At 53.8% G+C, this 13,608-nt stretch overlaps 2 protein-coding genes across 5 annotated transcripts; both read left to right on the forward strand.

Moving 5' to 3' along the window:
- The first annotated feature begins 1,285 nt into the window (after nt 1-1,285).
- On the forward strand, nt 1,286-11,761 carry MPV17 (mitochondrial inner membrane protein MPV17). Of its 4 annotated transcripts, none has more exons than XM_077915980.1 (8): nt 1,289-1,443; nt 1,938-2,012; nt 8,702-8,817; nt 9,029-9,121; nt 9,215-9,310; nt 9,566-9,598; nt 9,853-9,905; nt 10,850-11,761. In XM_077915980.1, the coding sequence occupies exons 2-8, from the start codon at nt 1,943-1,945 to the stop codon at nt 10,917-10,919; spliced, it is 531 nt and encodes a 176-aa protein (XP_077772106.1). In that variant the 5' UTR covers nt 1,289-1,443; nt 1,938-1,942; the 3' UTR covers nt 10,920-11,761. The 4 variants fall into 4 exon arrangements, with proteins under 4 accessions (XP_077772108.1, XP_077772109.1, XP_077772106.1 ...); XM_077915981.1 differs by lacking the exon at nt 1,289-1,443 and adding an exon at nt 1,450-1,660; XM_077915982.1 differs by lacking the exon at nt 9,853-9,905 and having other exon boundaries at nt 1,286-1,443.
- A 140-nt stretch (nt 11,762-11,901) lies between these two features.
- UCN (urocortin) lies at nt 11,902-13,513 on the forward strand. The gene is made up of 2 exons (XM_077915996.1): nt 11,902-12,692; nt 12,959-13,513. Exon 2 carries the CDS (start codon nt 12,972-12,974, stop codon nt 13,350-13,352), a length of 381 nt encoding a protein of 126 aa, XP_077772122.1. The 5' UTR covers nt 11,902-12,692; nt 12,959-12,971; the 3' UTR covers nt 13,353-13,513.
- Nucleotides 13,514-13,608: the final 95 nt, after the last annotated feature.

Consider the following 13,608-nt stretch of genomic DNA (forward strand, 5'->3'; position numbering starts at 1 on the left):
AGTAAAAATTCTCCCTCATGTATTCTCAAGAGGGAAGGAAGAAAAAGGACAAATGAGTGTTTATTAAACACTGGATCGATTTCAGGTATTTTGCACGTGTTAGTTAATTATGAAGTAGATATTGCCGCATTTTACTTGTAAAGATAAGATTCTGAGTTTGAGTAGTCTGAATAAGGTCCCTTTACTAAGCAGTGGTTGCTGGGATTTGAACGTAGACTGACTGCAGAGAACAGCTTTCCAACCTACCACATTTGGTCTCCTATTACATTTACTAGTGTAAATTCACTCCTGGCACAGTGTTTTGCATATAGGAGCCTTTGGTTAAATGTCTGTGACATCGTATTACTTTGCTTCCTCATTGTGTTTCTCCAGTACCTGTAACAGGATTCTCCCTGTGGTAATCACATAGGAATTGAGTAAATGGGCGCTAGCACTAGCCAGGTAGAGAACCTGAAAGACAGGTGTAGCTGCTTCCTGAAGTGTGGGTTCCCAGGGTAAGTTAAGCAAAGGCTGCCAGCCTGACAACTCTGCCAGGGATCTTGTCGTTTCCACCACCCTCAAAAGGATGTTGCACTATATTCACAAGATTTTAGAATGTTAAGGCTGGAAAGGGGTTAGGAAATCACCTAATCTAGTGATTTCTAGATACTGAGTTGTGGACCCCTTTTTTTAAAAGTAGCTCTTTCTAGAAACATTTTAAAAGCTGAGGTAAAGAAGAACCTGTAGTGAGTGATATGCCCAAAACATCTCCTTATAAACGTCTAATATTGAGGAGGAGCCCGGTTTGAAAAACAGTCCAACAGAAGAAGAACTGTAAGTTCAGGTCTAGTGGTGACCAAGGCTGCGGAGACCGCTACTTCACAAAACCAGTACCAGGACCTTCTGAGGTTCTGGAATCGCATGCTTTCCACGGAGGAGTTCGCTTTACGTGGCACTTTTAAAGGCTACTGTGGACAAAGACTGAACCAGGCACTAGGAGGACGACAGGTACGAAGAAGACCCAGTTTCACCCATTCAGGAGTTCGCAATCAAGACTAGTGAAGAACCCAGCGTCACTGGGAAGATAACCCGCAGTTAACTAGGCTTATAGTTTCCAGAGGGATTCCCGAGACCATGAAGGGCGTCAGCACCTTGGCCAGTTCCGGGGGAGGGAGCAGGGAGCGTCTACCAGGTTGAGAAGCCCGGGCTTCGGGGAGAGGAGGGGCAGGAGGAGGCAGCGGGCGGCCCCAGGTGGGCAGAACGGCAGGCGGGGCCCCACCGAGACCCGCGCTCGCTGACCGACGGCTGAGCGGCTCTCCACGCCTGTTACGCTCAGTCCACTCCCACTCCAGCCCCGGCGGCGGGCGGAGAAAGCTCGGCGCTCAGCCGGCCGGAAGGGGCGAGTCTTGCGGCGGAAGTCCTGCCCCGGCCTGGTCACGTGGGAGGGGCTGGACGCCAGCGCAGGTGAGTGCCGCGCGAGTCTCCTTCCCGGGCGCGAACCGTCCCGGGCCTGGAGCACCCAAGGCGCGTGTGACTGGTCCAGGCCCAGGGAATGAGAGGCCCTGTTTCCGGTGTGGAGTTGGGCTCAGGAAGCATACGAGCTGGTTCCAACTAAGTGAATTTGGGGACCTACCAGGCTCTGGGTGAAAGCCGGAGCAAACCTCTCCTCAGGAGGGTCTCGGTAGGGAAGGAGGCCCCTAGGTGGCTCTGCGTTAAGGCTGAGGGATTGGGGGGTGGGGGGGACTGCCACCGAGATTCCGCAGCCTCCTACAGCCCGCTTCTGTTACCTGACTGTCTGAGGCGACCCCTGTCACAGGAAGCATCCCTCCTGAGCCCACTGCCCCTCTAGGACATGGAAGTGGGACGGGGAGAGGGAGTGGGCCCAAGGGAAAGCCAAGCGCTCTTTAATTGTGGGGATGGGCAGTGGGGGTGACCCCCCTCTCCTCTTGGCTTGACAGGAATCATGGCACTCTGGCGGGCATACCAGCGAGCCCTGACTGTTCACCCGTGGAAAGTACAGGTCCTGACAGCTGGTGAGTGAATAGATCTGAGTGGGAGCAGGCAGGCTGATTTGGGAGGCAGAAGCTCACCTCACCACACCTCCCTCATTTTTTGCTTCTCTTGAGCCCCCTTGAAGTGTTGGCTGTATCTCATCTAAGGCTGTCCCCAGTCTTTTGAAGGGTGGGTCCCCAAGGCTGTCCTCAAGGAAAGGATATACCTAGCTGTAAAGTAGGATCTGAAAGCCCCCAAAAAGTGAAGGACTTTTCTCCCTTCAGGTGAAAGGCATTGCCCTAGGAGAACTTAACTTAGAAAACTAACAATAGAGGGGTGTCTGGATGGCTGAGTCAGTTAAGCCTCTGCCTTCTGCTGGGGTCATGGTCCTGGAGTCCCAGGATAGAGCCCTGAGTCAGGCTCCCTGCTCAGCGGGGAGTCTGCTGCTCCCTCTCCACCCTGCTTGTGCTATCGCAGTCATGATCTCTGTCTCTCTCTCCCAAATAAATAAATAAAGTCGTTTTTTAAAAAAGAAAACTAACAATAGCAGATGCTTCTCTAACATCTTACAGTGTGCAAAACGCTTTCAACATATTATCTCATAGAGTCCCCACCAAGATCTGTGAGCTAGGATTACTTGAGTCCACATTAGATTACACATCTTAAGTGCTGGGATTAGGATTTTTACCCCATTTTATTTTTCTTCATTTTTTTAATCATGAAATATATCTTAAGATACAAAAGAATAGTTGGGACATGTATGTACAGTTTAAACAGTATTAAAACTGATTACTCTTATATCAGTACCCAGCTTGAGACCCCTTGAGCACCTGTTTCTAACAAGCCAAGAAATAACTCCTTTCCTGGATTTTTGTTTATATTCCTCTTTTGCTTTCTTCATAGTTTTACTACCTATGTATGCATCCCCAAACAATATACTAATCAGTGATTTATGTTTACTCCAAATCCAGTGATTGGATAGCAGTCTCACAAAGGTAGCCCAGTGACTTACCGGCATTCGTTACCATCTTTATTTTGCACATTAGCTGAGAAGCGAGGGGATGGCATAGAGATAAGTATGTTTAATAGGGGGGGAGAACTAGAAGGTGTGTGACTGGGGGCAGTGCAAGAATGATCAGGTTAAGATGGGATCTGGCCTATGTTTAGAGGAAGAGGTGAGGATTCTAGGGAGGACTCTGGGCTTCTGAGAGGAAGACCATTGAGAGGAGTGGCAGGCTATGGAATCCAGGGAAGAACAGCAGGCCTTTTACTGGAACAGCCCCACATCAACACTAGAAACTTCACTGGGTGACTGGCCAAGGGGCAGACGATTTTGCCCCTCCCCGGGCTCCTCTCCAACCTCCGTGCCTAACCACCCCGTCCTGTCCTCAGAGTGTCCGTCAGCCTGCATGACTCACCTGGTTGCGTGGGTAGTGACTCATACTGGACTGTGTGGCTGTGATGGGGACTGACACGCTGGGCCCTTTGCCAGCCTGACTCCCTCAGGGCCCTTAACTGCTGGAAGGAAGGTTCCCCCCTCGTGGCCATCAAGAATAGAGGGGGAGGGAGAGTCTTTGTGTTTCCCTACCTCAGAAAGGTACAAGAGGAGGAGCTGGATTTCAGAGAGGTCCCCATGCAGACGTGGCCAAACTGGGGTGCTGGTCTGTCCATGCTGGAGCCTGCATTACCTCATCATCTCCGTGTCGCCCTGAAGCACTTTCTAGGTAGCACTTTTCCCAGACTTCTTCCCTGCTGTTAGTATATTGGATCAAACTACAAATAAAAGAAGGAGGTAGGTTTGGCTCATCAAGCTGTTTTCAGCACAGTGCTTCCTAAGGCCCCCTGGGATAGCTCCTTATACTGGAAGACATAAGAGAGATTTCAGACTTGGAGTTGGAAGAGCAGGGTTTTAATTTTAGAGCTGTAGTCCTCGGAAGCTGCATGAACTGAGGCAAGTCAGTCAGTAAACCCCTTGGAGCCTCAGTTTCCTCGTTCAGGAGTTGAGTCTACTTAGCTGACCTCACAGAGCCACCGTAAGGGTTCTCTCTGTGAAAAGGCTTTAGAAATAAAAAAAATAAAAAATGCTTAATAGACATAAAGACTCCTGAGCTTGGCATTTTCTTGAGTGTTGGCAATCCACACACGACAAGCTGTTCTTTTTTTTTTTTTTTTTTTTTTAGATTTATTTATTTATTTTTTAGAGCGAGAGAAAGAGAGCAGAAGCAGGAGGGGTCGAGGGAGAAGAGAGACTCTCAAACAGACTCCACACTCCTCACAGAGTCCGAAGCAGGGCTTGATCTCACGACCCTGAGATCATGACCTGAGCTGAAACCAAGAGTTGGGTGCTTAACCAACTGAGCCACCCAGGCGCCCCTGCACCATTCTTTGTCTAGTGGTATTTCGTCTGAGTTTGTTCCATTTGCCTTAAATTCAAATATGGGTGACTATCTCAGCCTTGGCTCTCCAAGCAGCAGAGCCTGAGGCTGGCACAGGTACTTTGTAAGGGGGCAGGAAGTAATCCTGTGGGGGGGGGGGGAGAGCAGGGAGAAGGAAGATCAAATAGCATATTGCTTAGGGCACATGGCTGCTCCATCCCCTGAAACTAAGAAGCTCTTTGAAACGCTTCTTCAGACCAAAGGGAAAAACAGTGTTTTCTGGAGAAAAGAAACAGTTACGTACCAGCTCTCATTTCACATTGGTGAAAGGTTTGCCACATGGGCTGTCAACATCTGTGTGCTGCTGGGTTGCCTGGGCGCCATCCCTGGGGTTAAGCATGGATGGTGCATCCCCAGCTATGACCCAGGCCTGAGGCAGGATCAGTCAGGTTGAGCAGCAGGAGTGGCTGGAGTAAGGGATAAGTTAATCGAGATCTGAAATGGTTCAGAAGAAGTATCTGATACACCTAGTGTTGGCCAAGTTAAATTCAGGAGCAGAGCAGCCTGGGAAAAGGACCACGATATGTTGTACAGAGCCTGAGTCAGCCTTTCCCTCTCTCTGGAGACCCCTTCCAGTCTCCAGTGGTTCCTGGGCCCAGCTCCACCCATTTTTGGCCACTCTAGTCCTGCTATGGGGCAGCTGAGCTTCTGCAGACACTGGTTTCCCTGGAGTCTGAATTCCGCCAGGATGTGAAAGCTCAGCAGGCAGTGGAGCATCCAGTCCAGCCCCCCGATCCTGATCCTGATCCCGATCCCGTAGAGCAGGAGTGGCAGAGGGTGCGGTGACCCACACTGATCCCCTCAGTCAGTGGTAGAAATGGCCTTAGAATATAGTGCGCTTTCAATGCCCTGCCCTGTACTTGAGACTACTGGGGCCTTAGAAGGTAGAGCGTAGCCCCCGTTGGTCTGGGCTTACATATCTGACAAGCTGCAGACCCTCCATTTTGTCTCATCTTCTAGCAGTAGGACAGCTTCGGGCTAGGAATGGGGAGAGCATTCAGACCCATCCCAGAGGATGCACTCCCCCCTTTCCCTGCTAGGCTTCAGTTGTCCTGGGGTCTATCAGAGATGGCCCCCAGGCCAGGCAGCTATTTAATGTGGAGGCTTCTGGTGAAGAGTGAGTCAGCAGCACCGCTGGCCCCCTGCCAATAGCTCTACCTGCCACCCCAGGCCTACTGTACTCAAGGACACATCTCCTGCCCCCCAGCCTTCTCTTCCATGAGCATTTTATTTTCTTGTATCAAAGACCCCATATTGCAAAAGCCAGGAGAGGAACAAAATAGAGGAAGTAGGGAACTAGGAAGATGGTGTGGAAGTTGGGGCTTTCCCACTGGTGGGCAGAGGGTGGTCCCAGATAGATGGGTGCTCAGAGGTAGACTCCCCCAACCCCCTCACTCCACTGAATCCGGTGGCAAGTGATGGCATGAGAACTGGCACCTACCCAAGAGCATGATGTCACACCTGCGCCAGCGTCTGCCTACTGGGCTGCACGCCCAGCCTGGCATTGGGCATCACTGCGCGGCAGCCCCTTGTCCTGCCCCATCAGGGCTCAAGCATTACGTCTCTGCAAGCCTCTCATTCCAACCCCCTGGAAACAAGTCTGAGGAATGGGGAGCCAGAGCACTGAAAGATCTGGACCAACCGATTATGTCCAGGAGGACTCCCAGAATCTGACTGAGGCCTGTTTGGGCTCTGGCACTGGGGAAGGTAGAATGAGGAATCTCAGTGTCAGCTCTTCTTGCTCAGACTCACTTGGGCCAGAGAGACAGGCCTTGCTCTGAGTTCAGACCAAAGCCTTAGGCCACCCTGGAGTTGCTGCAGGCCCAGGGTCCTGATGATCTGCGAGCAGAGGAGGAGCCACTGAGCACCGTTGTGTCTGAAATGGACAGGGCTGGCAGGGGCTACAGAGCTGTGCGCCTACTCCCTCACTGCTGCCCTTCCACTCAGTAGTCCCTTGGGCTCAATGAGCACGGTCTGGGCTCCTGGAATCCATCTTTCTCAGAGGCTGCTGGCTTCCCGGACTATGCTTTTCATTCCTGCTCTGCTTTTGCTTGTTGGGTGACTGTTGGCCAGCCACAAAGAATGAAAACCCACACCTCCCTCTCTGCGACTGCTGTGACTCAGGAATATTGATGCCTGCCCTCCCCACACGGTGACAAGGAACAGAGAGTGTCACCTCCTGGGGAGTAAAAGACAGGAAGTGCATTAGTCCAAGAAGTGTCTCTGACATGCGGCTTTCAGGGCCTTGTTCCGGCAGGAAGCTCTTGCAAGTAGAAGCCGCAGAGGCTGCCTAACTGCCACTGACCCCTGAGCTCAAGCCTTGGCCCCTCTGTGATTCCCTAGCCTCCTGTTCCTCGAGAGAAGGCCTGGGTTCAGCCCCCACTCTGATCCTTACCAAATAACCTCATCTCTTAAAGACATTAGATGGAGGTGTGGCCCTACCTCCCAGAACTTTCAATGTGTGAGGGCCATTTGTAAACTGTAAACATCTTGCCAAAGCAGAACGTCAAACCATTAAGTCTCTTCATTTAAGAAGTGACTGCCTTCTGTTCCGCCCTCCCCGGGCCTTCTCTGGGCACCCTTCCCTCCATGCATGGCCACAGCAACGAGCCCTCCCTGGGGGAGGTAAGGCAAGGGGTAGGGAGTAAGTGCTAATTGCAGGGAGCAGGGAGCAAGCCTTCAATTCCACGGGTCCTTCCACCTTGAGCCTGACATGTGGCCCGGTGGGCTGCTCAAGGAAGCACTGCTGCCTTTCCCAGATTGGGCCTGTTGGGGGCAGTACCTTTGACAGTTTTCCTTGGTTGGTTTTCTGAGGACCTGCCAAGCACTTGGTTAGACGTGGTGGGGAATAAGAGACCAAAGATGTCTAGGATTCTCTCCTGCCCTCGGGGAGGTCGTGGTTAGCATGTTCTAGGAAAAGCCTACAGCACTTTGAGAGTTTCAAGATGAGGAGAGGCAGGCCTGCCATGATGGGTGCGCCGGGGGTCCCAGAGCTGCTGTGTGGCCAGGAGTGCCAGCAGCTGAAGCCAGCAGCCTAGCTCACCTGGGGGGTGGGGCGGGGGTCACAGCCCCAGCCCTTGGCCTTCCTTCGCTGCCTCTGATGAGACTGCTCAGGGGCAGGGCTTTGTGGAGGGTGCAGGGGAAGCGCAGTGAGTATGCAGCCAGCATGGACGTCAGAGCCAGCTCTGTACTAAGAACTAGGGTTAAAGGATGTGTTTGCTTGGTGCTAATTGAGGGCACAGGGACAGTGGTGGGTATGGGGCTGGAGGGGGCCTCTCATTACTCAGAGAGATGGACAGGCGAGCTGGAGATCATATGGTCATTCCCAAGTGGCCCTGTGTGTGTGTGCGTGTGTCTGTTTGCTGGAAACCATCACATCACTATGACTGATGGGGGGCTCTGTAAACAATGACAGTTTCTATCTCGGTTTCTGGATGTGGGTGTCTGACTAGGATTGCTTGGAGCAGGGTGTCTGTGTGAGTGAGGGAAGGGGAAGCAGGTACACAGGCCTGGGGGAGAAATGGCTATAAATCTATTGTCCACTCAGTCTGAGGTTGTGAATTGGGGAGGGGGGGAATGGCTTTACCTGATATCTGCTAGGAGGTGCCCAGGACTTCTCCATGTGGGGACTCTTACCAGTTCAGTGATATTCCTGCCTGGGACCATGTAAGCACTCAGGTTTTAGAAAGAGAATTATTCTTGCTGTCCTCCACAAAGAGAGACCCCAAGACTGAGGTGAAGGACACTTGCCAGTGTCTAGTTGTGGAGCGGGGGAAAAGCCCCAGGGTTCCTTACCATTCTACACATGATCTATTCACAGTACGGGTCTTGGACAAATCACTGTGTAGGAAATCAGGCCACCTCGTTCTTGCCTTGGTTCTGCCACTTACTGGTTATGTGAGGTCCCAGACCTTTATTTCATACCTCGAAAATGAGTTTGGATGGAATTATCTGGAAGGCCTTTCCAATTTTGATAGTCCGTGGTTCTCAGCCCCAAGCACCTTAGATTCTCCTTCATCTGGAGTCTCTGACTGTGACTTCCCTTTATTACTCCGTACAGAGTCTGTGGGCCCTGGTCTGATCAAGGCTGTTCATCCCGGTTTCTGGCAGGACACAGGGGAGGTGTCACCATCCTTGGGAGAGGAGAACTTTGAAGCAGCAGTAAAGGACCAGTCATTTGCCCCACCATCTCTTAGGCTCAGAGTGTCAGAGCCTCGTTCAGGGACTTATTCCCTACCTGGAATGGCAGCCCATCTCCAGGAGGTGTCCTGACGACACCCGTGTACCCTGCACAGGGTCCCTGATGGGCCTGGGTGACATTATCTCACAGCAGCTGGTGGAGAAGCGAGGTCTCCGGGGACACCAGACTGGCCGGACCCTGACCATGGCCTTCCTGGGCTGTGGCTTTGTGGTAAGTTCCACCCACAGCCGGGCTGCTGGAGGACTGGACGGTGGTCTTAGTTCCATGTCATTCTTTAGTTTCCCTTGGCCTCTTTCACATCTAAACCAGCCTTGAGTGTCTGGTTCCACTTGGATTTGGCTTCTAACCTTGAGAGAGGAGCTTTGTGATGTGCTCTCTGAGCTTACCACATGCTGTCTGTCCTCCCTGGGGTTTCCTCTAGGGCCCTGTAGTAGGAGGCTGGTACCGGGTTTTGGACCGGCTCATCCCTGGCACCGCCAAGGCTGATGCACTAAAGAAGATGCTGTTGGACCAGGTGAGCAGAAGGGAGAGGGACTCGGGAAGCGGGAGCTGTGCTAGGGGAGGGCGGGGGTTTGGGTGCTCACAGAGCTTTAATTTCTCTCCCTAGGGGGGCTTTGCCCCATGTTTTCTAGGCTGTTTCCTCCCACTAGTAGGAGCGCTCAATGGCCTGTCAGCCCAGGACAACTGGGCCAAGCTCCGGCAGGTGAGCTGGGCTGGGGGGAGGGGAGAGGGGAGCGGTCTCTGGCAGCCTGGGAGGCCCACGGGAACAAGGCAGGCTTGGTGGGGGTGAGCAGGGGGACGTGCAGGCAGAGTCCCAGGCTCTGGAGAAGAGGAGCTAAGGGGCTATGGTGGGAGTGTGGTCTTTGAACTGGTCTGTGCTGGGCGCGCTCTGCAGGCGGGAGGTGGGGGCTGCGTGGCAGTAAGTGCACATGTCAGCTTTTCCTCTCTGTCTCCTCAGGACTATCCTGATGCCCTCCTCACCAACTACTATGTAAGCGCTGACACCGCAGCTGCCCGTTCTCCTGCTTTCTTGGGTCCAGAAGTGCTCGGGGACGGGGCCATCCTGATGTAGAAATCCCTCAGACAGGATAACTCTCTCATCCTATGTGTGCATCACACCAGGGAAGCACTTACCCAGTGGTCCACTTTGTTCTTGTCTGCAGAAGGTGGAGTAGGACCAGGCAGTGAGTCTGGGGGTCGGGTGGTGGAGGCAGCCCCCCAACCTTTACCCTCCTTCTCTTGTAGCTCTGGCCTGCTGTGCAGTTAGCCAACTTCTACCTGGTTCCCCTTCATTACAGGTAAGACAGATCCTTACCTGACCCTCTGAGCGATGCACATCACAACAGCTGGACACAGCATGATTCTTCTGTCAACCTTGAATCACTTTAGACCCTCCCAGAACACTGCTCCGGTCAGAGCTCCTCAGACTCTCAAGCATTTTATTCAGAACTTCTTCTCCTTTACGGAACCTATCCCAGGACCTGCCCACTGACCTTTCATCTCCCTGTCATCCTGCCCAGCCCTCACCTTTGGTGGCATACCTGCAGGGACAGTGCCGGGCAGGGGGGGTGGGGGTGGGGCTAGCTTAGACAGGAAGGTATATCCAAGAGCCAAGTAGGAACCTGGGCTGGTGGGTCCACTGCAGACTACTATTTGACCTTAATAATAAAGGCAGTTGCTGAAGCCACAGTAAAAATACAGTGCAACTCAAGAGGAGTAGTTAAAATTGTTGGGAGTGAGGGGACATTGGGAGCAGGGACACTCTTCAGAGGGAACAAAGTCAATATTATGTGAATAGCATAGCTTAAAGGAAGACTTGTAGACCAGATCCTCGACACCAGAGTCCTTGCAACACTCTGAATGTAGAGAGAGGAAAATTTACAATCAAGAGAGGGATATGGCGGGCAGCACATTTTTGGAAGATTAAAAATCTCAGCCAGTTCAAAGGTGGACAGAGATGTGTATGCAGCAGGAGCCTGGTCAGGACCAAATAAGAGCCATGCTCAGCGACATGAGGGTGTTCCACTTGTAGGCTCTTGTCCAGGACACAGAGCTCTGGGATGATACCTGACCCCGACCTGCTTGTCCTCTGGCCCGAGCCACACGTCCCTCTGTCCCTCGGGGCTGAAGGAAGGAGACCTCAGTGTGGACGTGCTCAGAAACCAGCCCTCCTTTCCCAGCTCTGCCCCTTTGCTTGCTCTTCCTCCTCTTTCATCCTGACAATGCCACCTCTGTTCCGCAGGCTGGCTGTCGTCCAGTGTGTTGCTGTCATCTGGAACTCCTACCTGTCATGGAAGGCACACCGGCTCTAGGCCGGCCTCACTCCGGTGTCGGCGCCTGCCGTGCTGCAGCATGACCCCCAGTGTGGCCAGATGGCCTCCTCCAAGTGCTCATGGAGGATGGAAGGCCCTCCATCGGCTTTCCTGGGGTCCCGTTGCCACTCAGAACTTAACAGGCTTAGCACCTGACTCCTTTTGAAATAATTTCAACCTTTATAATGGTCTTATGCCCACCACACAGTAGGCACTCTGTAATTGTGTACAGTCTTGTTAGCTGTAGTTTGTACCTGTATCCCAGCAATGCCACTTGTCCCCACACTTCACAGACACATCTGCTCTCTATAACCTTCCCAGCCCACCTGGAGCTCTGGCTCTTCTGGGGCCCTAAACACTTTATATGGTGCCTCCGGAAATCTGTTATTAAATACATAGTTTGAAACTTGCAGAAATCTATGGGGGCAGTTAGAACTTCTAGAGCTAGAAAGAAGTCTAGAGACAACCAATCCCAATGTTCTCCCACGGATGAGCATGCTGAGGTCCACAGAAGTGAGATGGCAAGTCCACACCACTAACCAGTGGCAGAGTGGAAACTTGAACACACATGTTATAGATGAATGTTTGTATGCCCTCCAGAATTCATCTGTTGCAAACCTAATGCCCAGGGTGATGGCATTAGGCAGTGGGGCCTCTGGGAGGTGGTTAGGTCATGAGGGATTCGTGCCCTTTTAAAACAGCCCCAGACAGATCCCTCACCCCTCCCACCATGTGAGGACACACCAAGAAGGAAAAGTTAGTGAATACCACATCTACCAGTGCCATGGGCTTGGACCTCCCAGCTTCTAGAACTGTGAGAAATAAATGATGTTTATAAAATACAGAGTTGATTGTATTTTTGGTATAGCAGCATGAAGAGACTAAGGTTCCCTTACTTCCTACCAAGTGATCCTAACTGGAGGTCAAAGGTACAGTAATACTACTGCTGTGATTCCCAGAAGAAAACTAACTTGTTAAAAACACTACTTTGCAGCAAACTCAGAAGCAGATGGACCTGCCTTTTGTGGTCTGAAAGCCCCCAGAGGCCAGAGGCTCTTTTTAAAATAAATGGTGCCTCAGCCAGACCACCCTAGAATTTAGACCATGGGGCTGGAATAAGCTCAAGAATCCTGGCAGGTGGGCTGCCTCACTGCCTTGCTGCCTCTGGGATGGTAGCAGAGTGGGAGCTGGGAGCCAGCTGTGCTCCGGATTGCCTTAGTTTGCAGAACTGATACTAAGGACTAGGGACTAGGCCTGAGCAGCACAACCTTCTCCCAATGCCTCTGGCCCCTTCTAGAGGCCAAGAGCAGAGTAATCACCACCGACAGCCCTGAGGTCCAGCCTCTCTTCTGTGTGCCATAGAACATCGGCCACCTGACTGGTCTGATAAGGGGGCTGGCCCTAGTCCCTACTGGCTGTCATACGCAGGTAAAGGACTCTCATGGCTCCCAGAGCAATGGTAATGCCCCAGCAGCTTCTCCCGCCCTGAAGGCAGGGGCGCTTGCAGCACTGGCAGCAGGACCCAGAGTGGAGGGTTGTGAGGTGCGCCCCTCTGGGTCTTGCAAGCAAGCGGCCGGACTCCAAGCTGCGGCCGTCACTGCTTCTACAATCAGTACATGTCCCTCGCTGACGTCAGTCCGAGCTGTCCTGGGGCTATATAAGGCTGGCGGCGGTCCCAGGACAGACCCCGTGTTCCCCAAGGCGCCCTCAGCCCACCCGACGGCCGGAGACTGGAGCCCCGTCCTGCAGCGTGAGGACACTCTCCGGCAACCTGTGAGTAGCTGGGAGCATCCAGCCTGACTCCTGAAGCACCAGGACGGCGCTCAGCTCTCCCACCACGACTCGCCCGCCTCAAGGGAGAGAGGGAGGACAGGGTGGCACCGGGCTGGGGCAGCAGCTGGGACTGGAGGGAAGGCTGTGGGCACCAGGCGGCAGCCGCAGGGGCCCGGCCGCGGGGCTGGATGCGCGTGGGAAGGGGAGTGGCGCCACTTGCGACTGCCCGGGACGCACCTCACCCCGCGCTCCCCCTGTCTGTCCAGGGCCGGCGGCACCATGAAGCAGAGGGGACGCGCGGCGCTGCTGATGGCGCTGCTGCTCCTGGCACAGCTGCGCCCCGGGAGCAGCCAATGGAGCCGGGAGGCGGCGGCGGCCGGGGTCCAGGACCCAAGTCTGCGCTGGAGCCCCGGGGCGCGGAACCAGGACGGCGGCGCCCGCGCGCTGCTCCTGCTGCTGGCCGAACGCTTCCCGCGCCGCGCGGGGCCGGGCCGGTGGGGATCCCGGACCGCGGGCGAGCGGCCCAGGCGGGACGACCCTCCGCTGTCCATTGATCTCACTTTCCACCTGCTGCGGACCCTGCTGGAGCTGGCGCGGACGCAGAGCCAGCGGGAGCGCGCCGAGCAGAACCGCATCATATTCGAGTCGGTGGGCAAGTGATCGGCGGCGTCTGCAGCCGCGATAACCTCGACCCCCGTCCCCTCTCCCCGGGCCCGGACGTGCGCGACTGGAAGTGACCCAGTCCCGCCAGATTAGAGCGGCCCAGGGATGCCCTGAGCACTCTGTGCGTCACCAGTTTTTAATAAAAGTGCTGAAAAGCCTTTGGCCTCGGTTGTGGGGCGCAGGGAACCACAGCAGGGTGGGAGCCCGTGGGAAAGTGCGACCTCCCAGGCCGGCGGGGGGGAACTAGATGCTG

The sequence above is a fragment of the Canis aureus genome, chromosome 12, assembly GCF_053574225.1.
Source record: "Canis aureus isolate CA01 chromosome 12, VMU_Caureus_v.1.0, whole genome shotgun sequence".
NCBI lineage: Eukaryota > Metazoa > Chordata > Mammalia > Carnivora > Canidae > Canis > Canis aureus.